The 22,917-nt window shown below is 38.0% G+C and overlaps 2 protein-coding genes across 6 annotated transcripts in view; one reads left to right on the top strand and one right to left on the bottom strand.

The window, feature by feature from the left end:
• STN1 (STN1 subunit of CST complex) overlaps positions 1 to 5,276 on the bottom strand; it is a 43,246-nt gene extending 37,970 nt beyond the window's left edge. For 2 of the 3 annotated variants that reach the window (XM_052798356.1, XM_052798354.1), the window contains exon 1: positions 5,169 to 5,276. The gene's annotated coding sequence lies outside the window, so the exon portion shown is untranslated. Of the gene's footprint in view, positions 1 to 649; positions 903 to 5,168 lie in introns of those variants that run through there. The other variant, XM_052798355.1, reaches the window with a different exon arrangement.
• Positions 5,277 to 5,507: 231 nt separating this feature from the next.
• Positions 5,508 to 22,917, top strand: part of SLK (STE20 like kinase) — a 51,823-nt gene continuing 34,413 nt past the window's right edge. For 2 of the 3 annotated variants that reach the window (XM_052798351.1, XM_052798352.1), the window contains exon 1: positions 5,508 to 6,352. In XM_052798351.1, coding sequence (XP_052654311.1) covers positions 6,203 to 6,352 — 150 coding nt within the window. In that variant the 5' untranslated portion in view covers positions 5,508 to 6,202. The remainder of the gene's footprint in view (positions 6,353 to 22,917) is intronic. The other variant, XM_052798353.1, reaches the window with a different exon arrangement.

Genomic DNA, 22,917 nt, shown 5'->3' on the forward strand with positions numbered 1-22,917 from the left:
ATTTTTTTACTGCAAACATCAAGTAATATCCTTATATGTTGAAGCTTCCAAATCCCACATGTTTCTATGGCAATTCTTAGATTAACTGGTCCTACAGTAATGCATATTAAAAAAAAAAAGAAAGAAAGAAAGACAAAAAAAGTCATGTAATGTATAGTTTCCAGGTTATTGATAGGAGCCTGAGCATTGATACTGGCTAATGAGATCTGGGCAACCTCTTGAGTGTCTAACCTCTGGCATTTTTTTTTTTTTCTGTTTGTATTATATATGACTGAACTATTCCTGTTACTCGTATCAGAAAGGCTCAAAAAAATACAAAACTGAGTCTCTTTTTTGCTCCTTTATGAAGACAGCTTTAAAATTCAAATGCAGAACAGAAATAAAAGTCTCTAAACTACAGATCTATCAACTGTACATTTAATAGAAGGGCTTTAAGAGTGCTACATACAATACAGTCTCCCCTCTCAAGGCTTCCAATAAATGGGTAACATGATGCTCCTTGGAGGAAAACATACAGCCTTTTAGGCCATCCTCTTACATCATAAAGAAATAAAAAGATTTTTTTTTAGCCCTCTTTTATATTTCCTTCTTCACCTTGACATAAACATGGGTTATTAACTAATGATACTACTAGCTCCTCTGTACTTACCACCATTAATTAGAGCATTAGGACACAGGAGTCAGGTACAGCATTGCAAGTGTAGAGGGGTCACAGAAAAAGGACAAAAAGTTAAAAACTTGGCATGTGCACAAAGAAGATGGAAATGTCATAGAGGAAAGAAAAGGATTATCTTTAAGGTCAATACACAACATTGAAGGAGACTGAAAACACCATGGTATTTATAATCCACTGAACTGAGGTGCTCCTATGAGAAGGCAACACATTCAGAAGGAAAGGAAAAATGAATGATGATGAACAGAAGAAGGGAAAAAAAGGTCAGGTATGGGAGAATCACCAAAAATTTCTCATAAAGCCTGAAAGACTGAGGGAAGTTAGTAAAACTATGGTGGTACAAGGCGAAGTATCAGAACTTAATTCCATAAAATCCCAAACTCCAAGGAAAAATGAGTCATATACAGAGGGAAGCAAGGCAGCTTTTGGAAATAACTTCAGATGCAGAGGCTGGACACACAAGGTCTTGGCAAAAACCAAGAATGCAAAAAGGAGGAGGTTGAAAAGGAAGGTATGTGTTAACTAGAAGGATCTAGAAGTTACAGTGGCACCTAGAACTGAAATGAGTCTAATACAGCAGAAAACATTAACTTCAGGAACAGAACAGAGTAGGAATGATAGAGTCTATGGAAAAACACCACCATATAACTGGAAAAATATCAATGAAAACATCACATACATGAAGAAAACAGAATGGACAGTGTTGAGTACCAAAGGTGACAGACAGATTAAGACGGATGAAATAAGAATTATGCCTCAGATTTAACCACGAACAAGCCACCTGTGACCTTACAGCAGTTCAATGAACTCAAACATCAGAAAGAAGATTGGAGGAGATCAGTGAAAGCGTGGGTGGACAGAATGTCAAGACAATATAAAAATACACCATTAAATATTTTGAAAAAACTGAAGACAGGATGTAGGTCTGCAGTGAAAGGGCAATATATGCTGTGAAGAACACATTTCAAATTAACTTTCTGAAGCAAGTGTTTATTTTCAATGAAGAGAAACTGAAGCAGAGCAGTTTAAATGAAACGGAAGTAGAACTCAGAGTTAGGAACAGTAGCAAATGTAAGCGATGAAGTCAATGGGAAAGGATGGTGATATTAAGCAGCAGAAAGTATAAGGGAGACTTCTAAATCTCAAAGAGATGAAAAAGACTGCAGTAGAGTTACAGGTATTTTTAAGCCAATATATTTGATGCACAACCAAGATAGTTCTTTAACATCTTTACTCTGACATTTTAAGGAAGCATTCAATTTTCAAAATGCATTGGATTAAAGTCCTGAAGGAGAAATTCTAATATACTTATAACTCACTTTTACCTTTTTATCCTTACCATCTGGAAACATTTACGGTTGCTAAAACCTCCTGCTACCAGGAAAAAAAAAAAAAAAACCAAACCAAAACATACCCACACAAAAAACCCCAGGCTTCATACAGCTCCCTCCATACCATGAAGTCATTGCAAATTGGGAAGGATTTGCTACTAGCGCTTAACCTTCACCTTACAGAGTTTATTTTTGGGATTGAGCAGCAAGCTGTAACTCTAGAGTGAAAGAATAAGGGAAAACTTGAAACTGGGCCACAGTTTTCATTTTCAGATACAATGTTTTTATCTTGAATTACTTGTTAAAGAGTAAGCAAAAAACCCAGAAGTTAAAAGCAAAACTTTATCACTAGATTAATTGTTCCTTTCTTGTGCCAGCCTTTCATCTTATATTTTCAACATTATATGAATTAAAAGCTCTCTGGAACAGGAAGACTATCTTTATAAAAGTCTAAAGCAACACATCTGTAGTACCTACTAACATTTAGTCATTGGTAGGATGCACTACTGTCCCTCTTCTGCTCTGAGTGAACCTGTTTTATCGCACACATATTCAAAGCAAGCGGATACATTATACAGATGCTGTATGTGAACTACTTACAGTCAAAAGTTCATTTATCAACAGAGCTGAGAAAGAACCGGACCCTGATATCCCAGTCCCATAACTGCCAGCTTTGTTAAGGCAGCAAGCTCAACTGCATTTGTTCACATAAAGCTCAAGAAATTTTCTTTTAGTTTTGCATTTATTTCCAGTTATTATTACAAACTCTGACATACACACATACACCCCACACCCACCCTGCTGCCCTATGACATTAACCCTGAGGCTAAAGAAAAGCTAATCCTGCCTGGATACAAGGATTTCATGCTATGGCTTTGGATTCCTTTTTTTCCCCAATCCTCTATCAATTAGTCAGTTCAAATAAACACATGGAAATTAGTCCCAAAGCACTTTTCATCCAAGAGAAAGCAAGTTAAAAACAAAATACCCAATTTTAAAAATAAATGAAAATTATTATTAAAGCCATCATTGTATTTTAACATCCAAATCAAAGCTATCATCCCACCTGAAGGGGCACAAAAAAAAAAAAAAGGTATTATAGAGACGAAAAAGAAATTGAATTTTAAAAATTAAGATTCCAGAAGCTATATTGCTGCTGGTAACACTGGAGAAACCTTATCAATCACTTTCTTTGTTATTGTATTTAATCCAAACTATCTGCATGAAACTTGCAAATTAAGTTAATAGGTGCAGCCAGCCAGCGAGGTCATAGAGGAGAAAGGAAAACAGGTCATTTGGATTGCAGTTGTTTCTTGGTATTACCCTTACACACATAAACAGTCTCAGCTTTAACACCCTCCTCAACAGTTTTACATTTTGTGGCCAAGCGGTCAGTACAAAGCCCAACATAATTTTTGAACAACAAATACTGATTATTACAACAAATCAGAACTACTATCAGGTTTGCAAGAGTACTTGAAAGGCTCTCTATTCATAGAGTAGTACTACCTTTGAAACTGATTTTATACAGGTTAAATAAATTAACTCATGACACAACATTGTTGTTTGATTCATAAACTCTTTGTGGCAGGGGCTATCTCCTTGTTCTGTGGCAGGACAGTGCCTAGCACAGTGTGTTCCTGTACACTATAAGTACTATTAGCACCACTAACTACTCCACATACAACACCAACATATGCTTAAAAGGCTTCTACCCCAGCGTGCTTCAGCTAAAACATTGTTAACACATGATGCAAAGTTCAGTTCCAGGCTACGTCTATGGCCTTACTTCCTTCTGAACCATCTTTCTAATCTTCATTACTACCAACACATGTACTATTAGACAACTCCTTTGCTGAAATCCCTTTCTTGACTCATCCCAGCACTTTCTATTCCTTAAAGTCATGCTTCTTTCAAGGAGACTGTCGAGGTTGCTGTATGATCCGCACAACCGATGCCTCTCAATGCCTCATTATTATTACTGAATTTACACATGGGCTACCCTCCTTAGATAGCAAACTACTGTCATGCTAATAAAATGGTCTTAGAATGATACAGACCAGAGGCTTGATCTTTAGAAGCTTATAATGCAATTTAATGGTAACTGCGGGCACTCAGGTTCATATGAGGATAAGGCATTACATGATTTTCACTGGGTGTTTGTTGCCTTGTCAGGTCTCACATCATTGCCGTAACTGCAAGATTGACTTCCTACCTGCCGTCATAGCCTAAGCTTTGTCTCAAAGATGTCTGCTAATTGCCCCTTATCCAGGCAATGGGAACACCTCTTGCTTTCATGTGAAGAAATACCACACATTTGGTGGCATACAAACAACACAACTGTTAAAATACAATCATACTTCAGGCTGATGAAAGAATCAGTTGTGGGAAGAGAAGGTTGTGAGATAAGGAAATTCAAGCCTCTCCCACTGATTAAATCTCACAAGATACCAAACATGCAGTAGATTAACATCACACCCTGCTATGACTGAATGCTGTGACAAACCAGTCTAGGAACAGCACTGGCCCACAAACAAAAGAAAGTCTTCCAACATTGCTTTTTTCTATGAACACCTTCCTCAAAGTGCCACTCCCAAGATCAAACTCTCCAGAAGGCACCACCTGCCATCACAACGCTCCTAGCGGACAAAGAGGGCCTCATACGCCCTTCAGCTCCCACAGTCAGACCTGGGGGCAATGTGGGGGTGGGGGAGGAAGGATTCTACCGGCGCTGAAAAGAGGAACTCAACGTATCCAACCAGCCCTGAAAAGAAGCTGTCCCCCTACCTGGGAAATATCATCCTCCACCACAGGACTGGGGAGACTTTCCCTACACGGGACAGCTGAGAAGAAATAAGAGAGGAGCAAAGCGTCCTTCAAGATAAGCAATTCAGCAGAGGGTAAAGGATCCCTTTTCCACACAGCCACGCTCATAACGGCTACCAGCGGACAAAAGGGAAAAGTCACTTCCCTATCCCCCCAACTGCGAGTACGCAGCCTACTCCCAAGGAAAAACAGGAGAAAAGGACGAGAACTCGCCCGCCGCAAACGCTGCTTCCCAGGCCCTGAGGAAGAGCAGAGTGAGGAGGAAGGGGAGGGTGAGGAAGAAGGGAGTAGTTGTCGTCCCCCCCTCCCCTCCATCTTGGGGCCAGACACCAACTTACCCGCCGGAAGCCTCGGCGCGCTCCTATTGGCTCGCGCCGCCGCGTCACGTGGTGGGGGGAAAAGCCCCGCCTCTTCCCTCACCTCTGCCGGCAACGAGCCGTTGGGGGGGTGGTGGTGTCGGTATGGCGCGTGCGCATGCGCTGGAGGAGGAGGAGGAGGAGGAGGTGGTGGTGGCGGCGGCGGCGGCGGCGCGCGTGCGCTGGCGCGGTGGCGGCGGCCGGGGCGCGAGGCGGTTCCGGGAGCGCGGGAAGAGGGGCGGGGGCACGGGGCGCGCGGACGCGCAGGCGGCGGGTGGAGGAGGGGGAGGAGCAGCGGGAGGTGGTGCCGCCCCGCCCCGCAGGAAACGGTGCCGCCCGGGCCCCGCTCTGTGGGAGGGCAGGGGAGCGAGCGGGAGAGAGACCGGCAGGGAAGCATCGTCTTCCTCCTCTCTGCCACCCGGGGCCCTGCCGCGGGGCCGCGCTCCGTGAGGGCACCGGCCGGGAGTCAGGAGCGGGGCAGCCCCCTCCGCTCGCTACATCCGCCCCGTCCTCCGAGGCGGGAGCGCCCTCGGCGGGCAGCGGAGCGACCGCTTCCCCCCTGCCCGGCGCGCAGCCGCTGCCCACTTCCAGCGGGAGCCGTGATCCCTCTTCTCCTCAGGCTCCGTCCTCCGCCCCGCCCGCCGCCGCCGAGCCGCCCGTCCCGCGGAGGGAGCCCGGCACTTGTTGCTGACGCGATGGTCACCGGCCCGGCCGAGTAGGCAGCGACCGCCGAGCCCGTCGCGGGAGAGGACCGCTGCGGCTGGCGTCGAGGGCCCGGCCCCTTTGGGGGGGCTCCGGGGGGGGATCTCGGGGTGTTGTTTTCCTCTCGGCGCCTGGCGGTGACGGCTTCCCGGACGGCGTGAGGACTTTCCTCGGCCCTCGTGGGGATCGCGGCCGGCAGGACCGCCCGCCTGCCCCGGACGGTCACGGCGGGCTGAGGGGGCACCGCCAGTCGCCGCCCGCCCCCTCCCTCCGCCTGGGCGCCTGGAGGCTGGCCTCCCTCGGCAGGAGGAAAAATGTCCTTCTTCAACTTTCGTAAGATCTTCAAGCTGGGCGGTGAGAAGAAGAAGAAACAATACGAGCACGTCAAGAGGGATTTGAACCCTGAGGAGTTCTGGGAAATTATAGGAGAGCTGGGAGATGGTGCTTTTGGTAAAGTGTTCAAGGTAAGGGCAAGCGGGCAACTCAAATCACTTGTCGTACTGCTCGTAGCTAAAAAATTACTTGTAGTATTGCTTCTGAGTTCTGTCTAAAGCTTGCCTGTCTGTAAGCTCTGTCACCTTGGGATACGTGTTGTAAGCACCGAGTTTCCGGAGAACTTCGTGAGGCAGGTAAGCGCTGCGCCCACCTGCCGCCCTGCCAGAAGGGACGCGTCCCGAGTTCCCGTGGTGTGTCGGTTGGAGAGCAGAGCGTGTGATCCAGATGCCTCTTGTCCACAGAGGCTCATGAAACTAAAGATAGAAAAGACCTATTAGGTCATTGTCCCGCCTTCTGCTCCACCCTGCCCGTTGCTGAATCCCTTGCTTCTCCTGTATTTTGTTTTTTTTGAACTTGTGTACAGTATGCCTTCTAACCTTACAAAGACTGTATTTTCTTAGGTGTGAAGTTCATACTTTTTTTTGAGTTTCTGTACGGAAGGAAGCCCACGAAGAGTAAAATTGACTTGTGTGCCTCGTGCATAGTTTATAGGGCCAAGCCCACGTTGCTTTTAATGGGCATTCTCCTGTCTTGTTCCACGTGGAATTAAATTAAATGGGAGTGTTATCTTGGCTTTCTTTGCGTGGCAGAATTCCTGTGTTGGATGTCCTCACTTCTCTCAGTTGTTTGATCTTTAAGTCTTTAAGTGTAGTGGTTCAAGTAGTGTTTTTAAGGATGCTTATCTAAAATTTATCAAACACAATAGAGTATAATGATATAGATACAACGCTGCTAGTGTTTGACAAGACTAGCTTTCAGGCATATCTTCAGCTACTTTCCCTCTTTCTAAAAGGGCATTAATGCTCCACGTTTGGTTTAGGGATAGCGTGGAAAAAACATCATGGAGGAGAAGCATGACAGAATTGGGGAACTGACATGAATGGAGACTCTGGAGCAGGTTCTTGAGACTAGAAAAAAACAGTGTGAGAAAGAATAGCATTTATAGTGTTCCCGAGAGCTAATTTGGTCAAGAAACATTTATATTTAGAGTACTGCATTTCAGAGTTCATGAAATCTGGGTGCTCATGAAACCTGTGCTATTTCTGGTAGAAATTATTTTAGTTTTATTGTAGTGTGGTGTTACCTATTTGTAAATGTGAGCAAAAGTGTCACAGTTAGTTCAGAATGCTAGGTAGGTTGGGTTTTGGGTTTTTTTTTCACCCTAGGAATTTGTGTCAATGTTCTATTTAAGAGCATCTAGTTTATTTTAGTGTTGGTGCAATACGTAGTCTAGATAGTGGTTCTCATGTCAGTGTGGAGTATAAGAGGTTTTTTGATTAAAATGACTGGGAAATATGTCTGAAGTTGCTATATCATAAAGCTTTGTGAATATAAAACCATAATGCTGTCTCTAATGGCATTTTCAGAATATTAAAGTTTTTCTTTAAGCTTCATATTGGAGTTTTGATTCCCTTTCCGTGAATATAATGCCCTGTCCCGTAGAGATGACTGGGGAAGCCTCAAAGATACAATACTAAATGTGTTCTCCTCCTCCCCCACATGCATTTCCCCTCCATCCTCAAACCTCTTCTTACTTCATTTTTATCTGTAGGCATGTCTGTATTAGCAGTAGTCTGTGGAGGAAGGTGTCTGAGCAAGACAACTGGTAAATTTTGCATTTCAGTGTACTTTGTGTACAACAGGAGAGTTTTTTCCAGTTGGATGTGATTTTTCACTTTGAGATTTATTTCTGAATGTGAAATTACAGTGTTAACTGTTGAAATTGAATTTTCAAAATTAAACCCCTATTTTAAAAATTGTAGTAGTCAGAATTACACGTGCAGTTACACTGGTAAACTTGTTGAATGTAGCACATGTGAAAATTAACAGGTACTAATATTCCTGGAAAAAAATCCCCATTTAAAAAAAAAGTGTCCTACTGGATGTATTCAGCAGCATTCATTTTGTTTCCATCTAGTTTGAGAAGGAGGATTACACACAGATGCTAACTGTGCTTGTGTTCCTGCATCTGAGCATGCTTGGCAAGATACTGTTTCGAAAGCAAGGGTGTGTTAGGTTGTTCCTTCTTGGATATACACCTCAAATGAGAAACTGCAAGAATAGCCATTCAATACCTTCTCAAATTTGGAATATGAACTAGAACAAAACTGTCAATGTTTGAAGACTTTAAGTAATGGGGGGATGTGTGTGTTTAATTTTGTGTGGTGGGTGTTTTGTTTTGTTTTGTTTTTGTAAAAAAAACCCCAACACCCAGTTGGGGTGTCAGTTAAATTTGCCAAAACTACGTTTGCCTTACTAAGATCTGGGAGTCAGTGTGTGACAGGGTTTTGGCAGATGTATGATAAAATGGAATTGCCAGATAAATAAGGTTTTGCATACCTTGGACTTCTAATAAAAAATAGGTTAGATTGTTTACATGCTATGATTTGCCGTAGAGAAGTATTTGGTTTAGTTGTGTAACTCATCTTTCGGACAAAGCATCAAATATTTCAGTAAAAACTCAAAAGCAACTCTTAAATGATTCTGACAGTACTATGAAGCCTAGCTGATTAAATTATTTACATTAGAAATCCTATGTCTAGTGATAACTAGTTTTGTATACAGAAGTCTTAAGGGCATTGAAAACTTGTGATTCATTCCCCTTCTTCCCAATCAAGTACAAGGGTCTTGCTTGTTTTATTAATAACTTAGCCAAATTACTAGAAGAGCTTATTTCCTTTGAAGCTGTTTATTCCAGTTTTCTAAAGCTTTCTTAGCACTGACAATTCACACATTTTTATTCACTAACTTCTAAGTAATGTTTAGAGATACTTTATTTCTAAGTGTTTCCACTGCTGTTGCAAGTCTCTTGTGATCAGAGGAGCTATGTGGCTGCAGACTACTGATGGCAAAGGTTTGTGGTTGTATAGGACTTTTCATTCTAGCCCTTTCCAGCCTCTTCAAAGAGGCCACTTTTAGGCTCTTTTCATTTCTTTTTGCTCTTGGCTAATGAATAATGGTGTAGTTTTTCATCCTTTTTCAATTTATAGACCCTTGCAGTACTTCACTGTTAGGTGATGGCCCTTGTAAAGAGAATTTCGAGGTTGTTGATGATAGACTCTTCTTCCAATCTCTTTTAATTGCCTTTCATGGATTATTTAGAATTACTGAGTGGACTACCAGGGTTTTGACAGCCACCAAAGAAACATAACATGAGCATTGGAGGCTGATTTCAACTTTGAAATTTGGTGGCTAGATCAGCGGCTTTTTTTTTAAGAAAAGAAGAAACGAGAGAGACAGTTTGAAACTGCTCTTGATTTGATCAGGTTGAGTCCCCTGAAAAATCTTGGGCTCTTAGTATTAAAGTTAATTGTAATCAGTTTGCTTTAGAAATTAGTTACATTATTATATCGTGTTACTATATTGTGTGTTATATTGCCCTATTGTATCAAGTATCCATTCAGTACACATAGTGAACATTGCTTTAAGGTAAATCAGTATAAGTAAGCATTAAATACTTTCATCAGCTTTAAGCTACTTTCTAAATTCCCAGAAGTTAATGTTCAGATGGTGTGAAAACAGACCTTTAAAATGCCTAATGTGTTCTGTGGCTCTTTCTTGCTGAAGTTCCTGATTGAGAATCTTTATCATATAGATGCACATAACTAATTAAAATGCAGGTATCTTCCCAAGTTAACCTTTTGAATGAAATAAAGTGCTGGGATTATATTTCAGTAAAATTTGCCAGCCTTTTTTGGTAGTAAAAACATTGTACACTAATATAAGAACGCTTACATTGCAAAAAGGCATTTTCCTATGTTTAGTTGGTGTCATCTCTGAGCCCTTCACTAGAGGATACTCCTCCAAGAAATTCATGGTCTTTTGGGTATCATTATGATAATTATGGGTACCATCTGTACAAATATATTAATTTTAAGTCTTCTATGGAAACAGATTCTATAGTGGTAGAATATATATGGCAGTATACCCTATAAGATATAGGGTATCTATATATGGTATGCATATAGAGAGAGAATATATAGTGTATATATATTTTAATAGGAATTGACAAATTATTATCAGAGAATTGTTTGTACTTGCCTGGTTTTGAATTGCATTCATGCTTCTTAGTTTGAATTGGAATATTCTGCCCATTTATAGTATCTCATTTATTACCCTGAATCTAAGATGTTGGAAGCATTGTATATACAAGATTCTCATAGGAATTTGGAAAATCAAATATTTATATTTCATTTAAAGTTACTAAGACAAGTTTTCCAACTCTCAGCAATTAACTGGTCCTTGGTTAAAAAGCCTGTTCTGCTTTCTCTTCAGGTTCAGAGAAGAAATGTTGTGGAAGCTGATAGCCATAATCATGGTGAACAGCATTACCCAAATGCATTATCTTCTGAAAATTACAACTACATTAAGTACTCATATATACTTGTATTTGTAATAGTGGCCAATATAAACTCATCTCTGGCTGATACTGGACTTTTGATAATAGTATTTCTTCAAGTCCAATAAACTAATGATGTTGCTTCATTTAAGTTAAGCTTTTGTTTCTGTATTTAAAACAACCTTGCTTGTAATGTACCTATATGATATACATGAGAGCTTGGTTTTGCCTTAATGTCTTCTACAGCAGGTAGAAACAAATAAATTTTTAAATAGTGATTTAATAAAACTGGACCAATTATATAATTTAACAATAGTGCAGCCTTAACTGACAATTGGTAGCTGCTTAGAAGTACTTTTTGCATACTATTAACATCATAACTTATTTTCTAATCCTAGAAAATACTTTAATTAGTCTGACCTGAAAACAAAATCAGGGCAGAGCAAGGAGAATTTATATTTCCTAGTTTCTGCAGCCTTGCAGCACGTTGTTCTAAGTAATTCCTACAGTTGGATATTGCAGCTTGAAGTTATCTTAATGATACTAATGTATCATGCTGCTTGCTAGGGTGAGTATCTTTTACATCTGTAACTTAGCACTCGTAGGAATAGATTTTCACCACTTATATCTAAGCTGAAGCACTGATAGGCTGGGTTTTGTCTGCTCTTTTATCTTTTGACTTACCTGGTGTCATTACCTCCACTAATTCTGTAGAAAAATTTTAGAGCTGTTGGAACTCATGAACATTCCTATAGAAAAGATACCGTTCCCTGTGGAAGGATATTGTTCAAGTTTGCCTGAAATCCTGTATGTTTGGTACTAGTTGGAAGATAAATTCACGTTTGAAAATTTCCAGTCAAATACTGCATTTCCTGAACCTCAAGTTTCATGTGTGACTCTGCCATAAGCCTAGACCTGGAAAGAAAAAGCAGCTGAAATGTCCTAAATTGAATTTTAATACATAAGAATGAATCAGTGCAGAACTTTTGGCAATTTTTATTAAAATTGTTTGCTATACTAAATATATTTTGTTCTAATCTATTTTCATTCATAATTGACTATTTAAGTTGACCTCTGATTAAACTGGAGCAGTAAAATAGTGCAGTTGTCCTCAGGAGATCTGAATTAATAATATTCACTTAAATGCCATATTGCTTTGTTTAGCCATAGAGGCATTAGTAGATAGAGGAGAGAAGAATGTTGATTTACTCTCAAGAGACTAATGTATAAGATGGCAATGTTCAATTTTAAATATTTAGTTGAAGTAAAATAGAACTAAAACTTTACCTAAAGCTTGCTAAGAATAGTAATTTCTGTAAGAGTAGCCTGACTATTTTAGGGCTGCTGTGTATGTTCTAGATGAAAAAAGATGCGTGACTGTTCACAGAAGACTAACGATTTTAGTCTTGCTGATCAGCTTGGTGAGTTGCTCTATAATGTTATCTTTATTTTCACACTATTGCAGTTTTAGCATGTTGAAGATACCAGATAAGGAAAAGGCAGTATCGCTGTTTTAAACCCTGGGAAATGTGTCAAAGGGAAAGCTATACAGAGCTCTTTACACCTATTGTCATTCCAGCTAAGTTTTCTGAGGAAAGGGGTAGTGCAAGAAAGTAATCTGTAGATTGTAAACTGAGATAATTTTCTTGTTTTAAATGGCTATTTGCAGAAGGTAATATCTCCTTTCCATTTTGTCTGTAGCAAGGAAATACTCTGAAGAAGTAAGAAGTATACCACGAGTTCTGTGTCTCACTTTTTGGACATCTTTAAGTCACTTGGCTTAAAATCAGCATCACAATACTTAACTTATGAGTAATGTATTGTCTGTCTGTTGCATTCAGAATTAAAACTGCAGACAAGTTTGTGGAGAATAAATATAGAATGCGCATGATCGCTCCTTGGTAAAGCAGTCATCTTTTCCAAGGTGTGAGCACAGTTATATAAACTGTTCAAAACTCTAAGTAAATAGGAAATCATTATTTGATTTGATTTGTCTATGTTTATAGAAGTTCCTATTTTTTTTTCATGTCATCTGATATTTTATATTTCTTAGCTAACTATTTGTGTAAGCGCTTGGACTGTTGGTTTCTTGTCTGGAGAGTAAAACTTTGGATTTCAGGCATAAGCTAAATGTGACTGTTTAATGTTGTCACATAGACTGCAGAATGAAACTTTTTTAAGCTGTTCTAACTCAGTGAAATAATTCTTCATATTTAAGTCAGATGCAGTCTATTTAATTAAATAATTCTGATATAGGAGCTAAAAAAAAATGTGGTAGTGCTTGGTTTTGGTGTTTTTAACAGGTTTTGTAGACAGATTCATTAAACCTTTTGAGTTGAATCTGTGGCAGAGAAGTAGTCCCCCAGTAATAGAGTCCTCCAAGCAGTAATACATGCTATTGTTGCAGAGCGGTAGTTCACAAGTTTCTTTTGGTGGTGACTCAAATTCTAGTTTTGACCACCCCATAAACAATAGTGAAGAAATAATTTGCTGTTTTTTTTTTTTTTAATTGAATGCAGTTATGAATGGCCTTACATATTTCATGGGCCATGACCCATGTTTTGAGAATCTCATCAGATTATAAACGTCATTCTCCTTCAATGACAGTTGTGTTGGTGTAAAAGAGGCAGCATGTAATTAAACTCTCTGGTTTGAGATCTTAAATGCATTCCTTGAGACCCTGGTGCCTGAAGTGTCATTTATGAATACTTTTTTGGTCTTTGCTTCTTTATGCTCCCCAGTAACCTTTAATTATATTCAGATTATACACGGAACTGAGGAATTCATATTGTCTCACCTGTTTTCCCTATTGTCTTTCTTTACTGTAGCTGCCAAATTACTCAAATACAATGCTTGTGCTCTCTTTTCATTTGATACTGTTTGGATTGTTCCAGTTCTCAATGTTTAGTGATAGAAAAGCCATGAAATTTGCAGTTAGAAAACAAAGCAGACTGAATTAATAGTACAGAGTAAAAAAATTAATGATGTGTTATAATTTTATCCAAACCCCTGCAAAATACATATTGTAACTCCCTCTAATTCATTTTTAATGGCTTTATAACATGATTACAGTATGGAATGCTCCAAAGAAATTTTAACTGTCAAATATGTCATGTGGAAACACATTTTTTTCTACTCAGAAATGGGAAAGAATCTTTTCAGAGAGAAAGAAGACCTAGTGCTTGCAGAATATGTTTGAAGGATGTCAGGCAATAAAAATTGGCTAAGTAATATTCAGTAAAAGCTAGTAGACTACCTCAAACCGCTCTGCAGTGGTATTCATACTTTAACAAAAAATTAAGGCTTTACTGTAAATGTTAATTTTCCATTGGCATTGCAAATTTTCTGTTGAATATGGTCTACATTCATGATACAAGTCAACTAAAGTACATGCAGCAGAAGATTTACCTAAAGGAAAAAATTCACAATAAAATAGTAATGGAAGATTCTTTGTATATTTAATGCACCTGCTTAAACTGTCATATTTGGTTTTAGGAGGATGTACTGTTTCTTAAAGCAGTTCTAAATGTATGTAAAAACAAGTTATTAAAGTTACATATTTTTCTTGTTAATTTTTACTCTTCTGGCTTAAGACTGGTTTGCAGTATTCTGTGGGATTGCGCATGTTTATATAGAGAGGTTAATGTAAAACAGCTAAGCATGAATGGTGACTTGGAAGCTAAGAGAAAGACGCAAACTTTTTTGCCTTTATGTAGCCATGTTTATATTTTTGAGCCATTTTCTATTTAGTTAATTACCAATAGCCTAGAGCAAGAAATTGCTCAAGCATAGATTCATACTTGAATCAAGTTCCACCCAAAATCTGGCTTTAAGAAGATTCTGATTACCTGAAGCATGCTATTCTATGATACAATTTTTTAATTTTTACTGATTTTTTTCTATGAAGAAGAATATGAAGTGAAAAAGTAGGATTGTACTACAGTAGCAAAATCAATTTATTGATTGGCATTTAAAATTTGCTAAATCTTCCTTACTACAGAGGACTAAGTGACTGTTACCTTAAAGTGTCAGTCTTTAATCTGTTGGTTGTTGTTGCAGAAAATCTGAAGCTGAAGGAGGCCATGACAGATAAAGGGACTTTATTATTTTCAGAAAGAATTTTTCTAAAGTTACATTAATGCAATTATTCAGAATGAATGGGTGAGCAGAGAGTGGAAGGGCAACTGTACAGTCTGCTGAAGTTTTGGGGTGAACCATTCCCCTAGAACTTAAGTTGTGCCTGCATCAAAATTGTTTTACTTAGTATGAAAGCAATGGTGAATCCCCATGCTAAGGCAGAATCGTTTTTGAATCCATCTAGCTTGATAATGAATTGGAGAAGACTGTCCCTTTACTTTCTTGTTATCTCATTGAACAGCATCTTAGATCTGTCTGAGACTTTCTTGTTTAAGGAGGACTTTAAGGAACTTGGTTTTGTCTCTAGAGATGTTTAGTCATAACCATGATTCAGAAAACTGTTCTGAGGGAAGTTACTGTAACTTTGTTAATGTTACAGTGATAACTTAGCAAGACTTTTTGCATGGGAATTTATTCTTTCTTTATCTTGTAGATAATGGTTCTCCTGATACAGATTTATGCTGTAAAACCAAAGCTTTTCTCTAGCACATGTCTAGATTTCACATTATAGAAGGTGACTTTTCACTTGTATTTCTAAGCAGTACTTTACCAGGAAAAGAGTTAATACTTTGTAATCGGTAGGTAGTAAAACCTTAAGGGAGAAATGTCAATTGAGTGCTTCAGCAAGAATTAGCATGTTGCGGTAAGCCCTCATCTCCTTCACAGCCTTTGTCTCAATCAGGCTTTATTCAATTCATATGATGCCTTTTTTTTATTTTGTAAAGTTCAGTCATGTTCCTGCCCCACCTTCAGCTTTTCCTGTTTGAATTGAAGAGGCCCAACCTTTTTAGTCTGCTTTATATAAGACAACTACTTGACCCTTTAATGATTTTAATTGTCCTTCTCTCATTCTCTTACTTGCTCAACTTCTGTGGATGCCACAAATCTTTCAGTTCACTATTCAGGCAAACTGTTCTGTTTTTCAGTGCTGCATAGTCATGGGTCAGGACCATAGGTCTGTGTAACTACATTACACTGTGAAAACTGTGAACTGTGATCGTCACTGGGAAATATGGTCAGAAGAGTTTGAACAGGAATTATCCCCAAAACAACCTCAAATCATTCCAGTAATGTGGAGAAATGGGTACTCTTAGAGTTAAGCCAAGCTTGTTTTTATTCTTTCACCCTTTCCAGTTAGCATTTACTACTAGTGAAGATGCACTAACTGAGTTTATAAGTAACCTGAAAGAAGGAAGCACTGTCTGCCATTTTTCATCTCTCTGGGGTGGTAAGTCTGAAAGCTTAAAGACCACCATATAAACAAGAATACTTGTCAAGTGTTTCCTATTGATTGACAGGGATAGCTGGGTTACCTGAAAAAGCCTCCTTTGCTTTTGGCTGTAGCAAGAACTTTCAGCTGTCTCTTAGTAGCAAACTTAGGTGTTCTGGTCAGCTGTTTTAACTTCTTAGTCTTTAGTGGCCCAGCATGGGACCTCACCTTTGAGCTAGTGCAATATGAAGAAGATTTTTTTGAATCTCTGAAAAGCATAAACCAGTATGGAACTGTGATACTAAGTGAAACAGCCAATAACGTGTTTTCTCAAAGTGGTCCATTTGAATAACTTCAGTAAATACAGAAGCGACTTTTGAATTATGAGTAGCTAGGTCTTTACTGTTTTCCACAACAGTTTCTGACAATTCAAGTCAATGCAGTCAGAGTTCTTGCAGTGTATTCCCATTCCCACCTCTTTCCTTGTGACAGGTCTGGTGCTTGCCAACTCCATGATGATCTGGTTCAAGGAACTAAACCACCCAAAAGCTGATTGTATATGTAATCTTCTTGGCTCCCCAGACCAGCTCACGGGAGGGCCAGACAAGTGACGGTGTAGATGTAAGGGAAAAATGACAGGACAGTGTCAGCATTGGCTTAAATAGCTATAAAAGGGAAGCATCAAGGTGGCATATCGATATTCTGAAGTTGTTAAGGTATGTCAGATGAATGCTTTTTGTCAGGACAAAAGAAAAAATAGACATCCTTCTGTTGTAACAATCATCTGTTGTTAGCAACAGTACTGATAAAAAGGCAGTTTTGCTGAATGCTGCTGTTGGTATTGTTATCAGCCAGTAGTTCTGTCCATTTGCATCACTGACATCTGTGCTAGAAGAATTTTGTTATGTAGACATATCTTTAACTGGAAATTTACTAAAAAGCCTGTGTTCCTAGTTTTGTTTCAGGTGGTGATTCTTTTCTCTAATTTAGGTATGCTACATAACTGCTAGAAAAGAATGAAAAATTTGTAAGACTTCTTATTTGGCACTAACTTTACCTGTATGAGGAAAGTACAGAAACTGAATTGAATTTTAGAGTGAGCAGAGTGTTTTGAAGCAAGAAATGGCTTAGATAATCTTCCAAAAGAAACAGAATTCTGCATTCCCTCTCAGTGTACAAATACACAACAAAAGGTAGCCCTCTGCTTCAAAAAGCCTTCAGCCTAATAAAAGAATAAAAAAAATAAACATAAGAGAAAAGGAGGAGTAGGAGAAAGGGGGAAGTCTTGTCAAAGAGAAAACTACTTCATCTCTAACAGCCATCCTTGCTGGTGCATCGTCATTTCTGTCATTTCTTGGGGACATGGGCAAAGTAAAGCTTTCATAATTCCATTCAAAGTAACATTGCCACACTATTAAGAGACAAGAACAGTGCTTCCTCTTGAATATCTTGTGTGTTTAACTCTTTGCAGTGTTTAAAGTTATCATGATACTCAGCAGTTTTGTCAGAGGAAGAACGTTGTTCCTACATTGCATGAAAATCTTTTCCCAGTAGAAGCTCACAAGTTCATTAGTTGTAAAAGTCTGAGTAAAGCAACTGTTTTTTCTTTGCATATTTTGTGCATCAAGCTCTGCAAAGTGAGTTGAAGTATTCTATCTTGATTTGTTTATCTGGATTTGTTTTTAATAATTTTATCAAGTAATGCAATTATTCCTATGGCCATTTGTATTTATCACTAGCATATTAGGTAAATTGTGAATGAATTACACTTATCAGTAAGATGGCAAATGGCAAGTGCAAAAAACTTACCAGAATTTTAAAAAGATTATCATCAGCAGCATGCTTCTAAAGTAAAATTTCTTTTGAAATTGGCTGATAAATAATAGGACTGGCATTCATATAGTTTCTCAGAGTAGTCAGTTTTCTTAATTGTTCCGTTGTTTAAATTCACCAATTAAAAAACCCAACAAACCAAACAGTTAATCTGAAAGGCGACATCAGAAGCAACACATTCCACTACTGTGCTGAGTGTGAATTAAGTTTACTTACAGAACCCAAGACACTATTTTTGTGGTGCTTGAATAGCCAATTTTCAAGGAATACCGAATGTTTATTCAGATGGCTCTTTCTCATCTCTTGAGATGTTATACTTGCAGCACAAAGATAGCTAGGTCATTATAAACTGTATGTGAGGCAAACTTTCTAACTTGCATGTCAGAAGATTTCACTTTGTTTTTATGAGATGGTATGTAGCTTTAGGGTCATTACTTAAGACTCACAAGAAAACTAAAGTTCATTGTAGAACTGACTCGAAAATAACTTGTTTACATTAAAGAGAGCTGAAAGACACTGGCTTAACTATATTGATTTCTTCTTTTGTTGCTGTCTTAGCAGTTGGTTTCTGTTAGATTGTTTTAAAGATATGTACATGAGGAAGCAGTAACTTCCCTCTAGAGTTCTAAATTTCCTGTTCTTTTAAAAATATATTAATACCATAAAGAGAATATGAATTAGTTTCTATAACAAGTATACTTAAAAAACAGGGATGATGATGTACAGCTTTTTTATGAAAGCTGTCAAAAGCTACTTCCTTTTTTGTTACTTCAGAAATAGGGGAAGTTTCATCTTAACAGACTAGAGTATGCATGGAGCAACAGAATATATGCTTTGATAGTTTTGCAAGAGCTGTAGCCGGTTTTAATGTGGTCTTGATGTTGTCACATTTCATTTCCCACTGTTAGAACTGTGTCTTTTTGTAAAATACTGAATCTTAAACTGCCTATATAGGTTATATTTTTCCCTTAAAATACATGAAGTATACTTTATTTATTGTTCATTTTAGCAGGACAAAGAATGAAATGGGGTGATAATGCTTCATCTTGTTTAATTTCATCTTTCCCCTCTGGCTATTTAACTGTGCTCACTGCAAGTCTTGAATATGGTTCACATTGCAGTATCAAATTACACAGAACCTTTTCCCAAACTGCCCATATTTTTGAGCTAGTAAGATGTATACACTTTAAATGACAGTGAAGGTACATCTGTTATATTAAATCATCTTCTACAATAAATACATAAAATAAATTGTCTTGGTACAGGTCTTTAAATGCCTTCCTTCTGCTGTATGAAACATAGAGCTTTTAATAATATTCTTTACTTTTTGACAGCAAGTTTTTTTAACTTAATGAATGTGCCACATTTAATTTCTATGACTATGTAGTTTCCCTAGTAACGTGTCAGAAGGCCTTTGTTGAAGGGTTCTTAAAATCCAAAGAAATTGTCATTTTTCTTTCTTTATTATTTTGTTAACTTGTTCATTTCCAGTTTGAAAAGACAGAATTTTCTATGCTCAAGTCAGATGCACTTTTTTTGTTGTTTTGTTATACATGAATAGCTGTGCTGCGTCAGCAAACAGCTGTAGCCATCTTACATCTGATCTGGCTAAAGGCTCTGGGCAGAAGAGATCCCAATTTTGTTTTGTAACCTAACTCCCAAGGAACAGGGTAAGGAGGAACTGTGGGTTGACTAGCCACTTTATTTTAAAAAAAAAAAAAAAGTGTTCTAGGTTGATACATGTACATCTATGAATGTACACTATGTAGTTTGTAAAGTGCTAGTAAACAAAATGACTCTGTGCTACGTGAAGCCAAAACACTGTGGTATATATGTTTGCAGAAAGCTGCAGAGTTAGCTTTTGCAACTCCTAATGTCTCCCTGGGAAAGGATGTTAGCAGGAGTAACACTGACTCTCTGAGCTCAAATGAACTAAAAGCATTGTTACAGATGTTAAATGACTAGAAGCAAGATTATTAAGATAGAATCCTCCCAGGTAAAGGAATCAGAGATTTCTTAAGTCCTGTGTTCAAACAAATCGTAAAATTATCAAGAGCAAATAATAAAATTCTCAACTCTCAACCTGGCAGCATGATAATTTTCTGAAAAAAACAACAGTCTGGAGTCAGCTTCAATTCTGGCTTGTTGGTTGTCTTAAAAGTAATTCTAGTGAACAGCTAGAATTAGCAATTGTTCTTTGATTAAAAATTATTTCTTGATACTGTTTTTCAGAAGCATTATTAATTTATGTCATCTGGAATAAAGGTTTGTTTATTGCTGGAATAAAAACTTAATTTTAAGCAATAGTGACTAAACTAAACTGATAAGCAGTAAGCATTATGGGTTTTTTTCCTAATGGCACAAGACTGAATAAATAACTGGGATATCTGTAATCCAAGATGAAGATACACTGAGCTACTATCTTTCCTGGGAAGTTGTAAGTCAGTTTGGGGCTGACACTGTCTGGTGCTAGATAAAATGGAGAAAACCTCTGCCAGCAACTGTTAGTGTCCTCTGCAGATGGAAAGATACTGGCAAAGCAGCTTAACACTGCGGGGATAAATCTTAATCTGTCACACCTCCCTTTTCTCAAGTATATGAGTTGATTGTAGTGCAGAATTGCGTATTTTAATGCTGCTTTTGCAAGTAGTATGTACAGCTATTATAACTGAATTTAGGAAAAAAAAACCCCAGTCCTTTGCACTTACACCTCTAACACCACTTAAAGCTTTAGTTACAAATCTTTTCCCAGTATTGTGAGCTGGTTTTCCCTGTTGCTTTTATGTGAGCTGTCAGGCAACAAGAGATGGGAAAATAAGAATATGTTGTTATAGAACAGCATAGCGTATTTTGGAGATTTTCTTGCTAATGTTTAGCAATTTTTATTTTTTTCTTATTTTTATTCTGTTTTTTGAATGTATTTGTTTAAATAAGAATAATGATGCTGAAATCTGATATTATCTCCTCTGTTAAGTTTCCTCTAAAGGACCATTTCAGTTATTTTACACATACTTGCCAGTTCAGCCCTGGTACTTTTCAAATATGCATATAAATATTTCTTCTGATTTCAGTGACACAATGCATGAATCGGGATAGGAACTCTGCTTAGTTAGTATACAAAATACCACAGAATTAATGAAAATACATAAAGGGAATCATGAGGTTAAACATGAAAATTATATTCCATACCACTCCCAGAAATAACTTGTGGAATCCTCAGAAACCAACTGTGGAGGAAGCAGAAGAACCACAATAAGTACGAAGTACAAGGATAATGTTAAAAGAGGGAAGTTGTCATGGAAACTGCTCCAAAACTAGTATAGCCACAAAGGCAGCACCAGACCACAGTATCATAAAGATGTGGTTCAGTAGTCTGGGTTGAACTCTGGGCTCCACTTTGTTAGTAATAGTATTTGCTTGTAGGAAATAGAGGTACTTTAGTTATCTACACTTCTATTTCAGTATTTTTTCCCTGGCATTAAACATTTCTTAAGTAGAAGAAACTGTAAGTAGGTATTTATGATACACTGTGCAGGCAGGGAAAATTTTTGGCTGATCAGCTTTAGTTTAAGGGTGTATCATCATTTTTGGTAGATACTATCCTTTCATTATCTTTTGAACAGGTTTTTTGTAACAGTTATTTCAATAATTTTTAGCAGGCATAACTGAAGTTAGCTGGTTTTAATTCCTTGGACCAACCATATCTATAATTAAACAAAAAAATTGAAATTTTCTATAGTGTTTTTTTATTACCACTACATTTTCAAACATTGTGCAGTGAAGACTGGTGCAAAATAACGTAACTTTTTTGGAATGACTGGCTCATCTGACTTGCCAGAAATCTGTGGAGGTTGCTATCTCCTTCATTGGCCTAACTTGTGGTTTATTGTAAAAACTGTGATTTAATATTGCAGAGGTAGCTATTTGCTCTTGAATTCAAACTGGTACTTTTAATTACATTTCTCAACATTTGATGTTAGAATTAATGCTTCCTTTTATCTGATTAATTAAAGTACATTTTTTTCTAAAATTCACTAATAAAGAAAAGCTTTCCATGTTTTGAAAAGAAGTTTGAACACTTGATACTGGTCAGTCATGCAGGTTTGTTTTTTAGTTTCAAAATGCAAAGGACAATGTTAAATATAGTACAGTAAATACATACAAAACAAAGTCCAGTATAGTTTTTCCAGTAGGCCACACTACTTCTTACAGATTTATTTGATCAGGCTGTTAAAATCTGAAATTATAGCATTTTTTTTTTCCTGGGTTTGTATGTTTAAGAAAGCCTGAGATCCACTGCTTTCTGATAGCTCTGAGAAACATCTCTTGCCTTTGTATTGTACAAGGACAGTTTTTCAGTACTGCTTACTTGGGCATCATCAGAAAGCAAAAATGGAGCTAGATCTGACAGTCCCAGGCTTACACAGAAGTGTAGCTTTTTAAGTGCAAAAACATCTGCTGCTGAATAGGGAGGCGCATATTTTTCACTTTTTGGCAACCTTGATGATCTATGATTATTACTACAGTTTTGCTGAGAAGAAGTAAGTCAGAAAGGAAAAGCTTCTTAACTGATTTGTTTTGCTGCCTGCAAAGCATGCAGTGTGGTTATATAACATCTCAGAAGAGATCAGGCATCAGGAAGAAAGGTGCTGAACAATTTTCTATCTTGTATCTCAGCTTTGTTTCCGGCTGGCTGAACCAAAGATGATGGATGTACTTAACTTTTTTCGGTTGTAAATGGTGTTTAATTTTTAAATGTCTACATGCTACATTACAGGAGAGGAGCTGCACAGTTGGGAAGGAAACATTTGCTAGTGATAGGAAACTGAAACAGCTCCTCACAACCTAGGCTGAAACTTCATATTGGTCATATAAAGACGAAAGACTATGAGTTATCTCTGAGCTGTAATCCTATTACTCTGGAACCATGGCTCTGCTCTCCCTGCTGTCCATGGCTGGGAATATGCAACTTCTTGGCTGAGTGCCCAGACAGTAAACCTGCCTTTTAATCTTCT

Source organism: Harpia harpyja, chromosome 10, assembly GCF_026419915.1.
Source record: "Harpia harpyja isolate bHarHar1 chromosome 10, bHarHar1 primary haplotype, whole genome shotgun sequence".
NCBI classification, from domain to species: Eukaryota; Metazoa; Chordata; class Aves; order Accipitriformes; family Accipitridae; genus Harpia; species Harpia harpyja.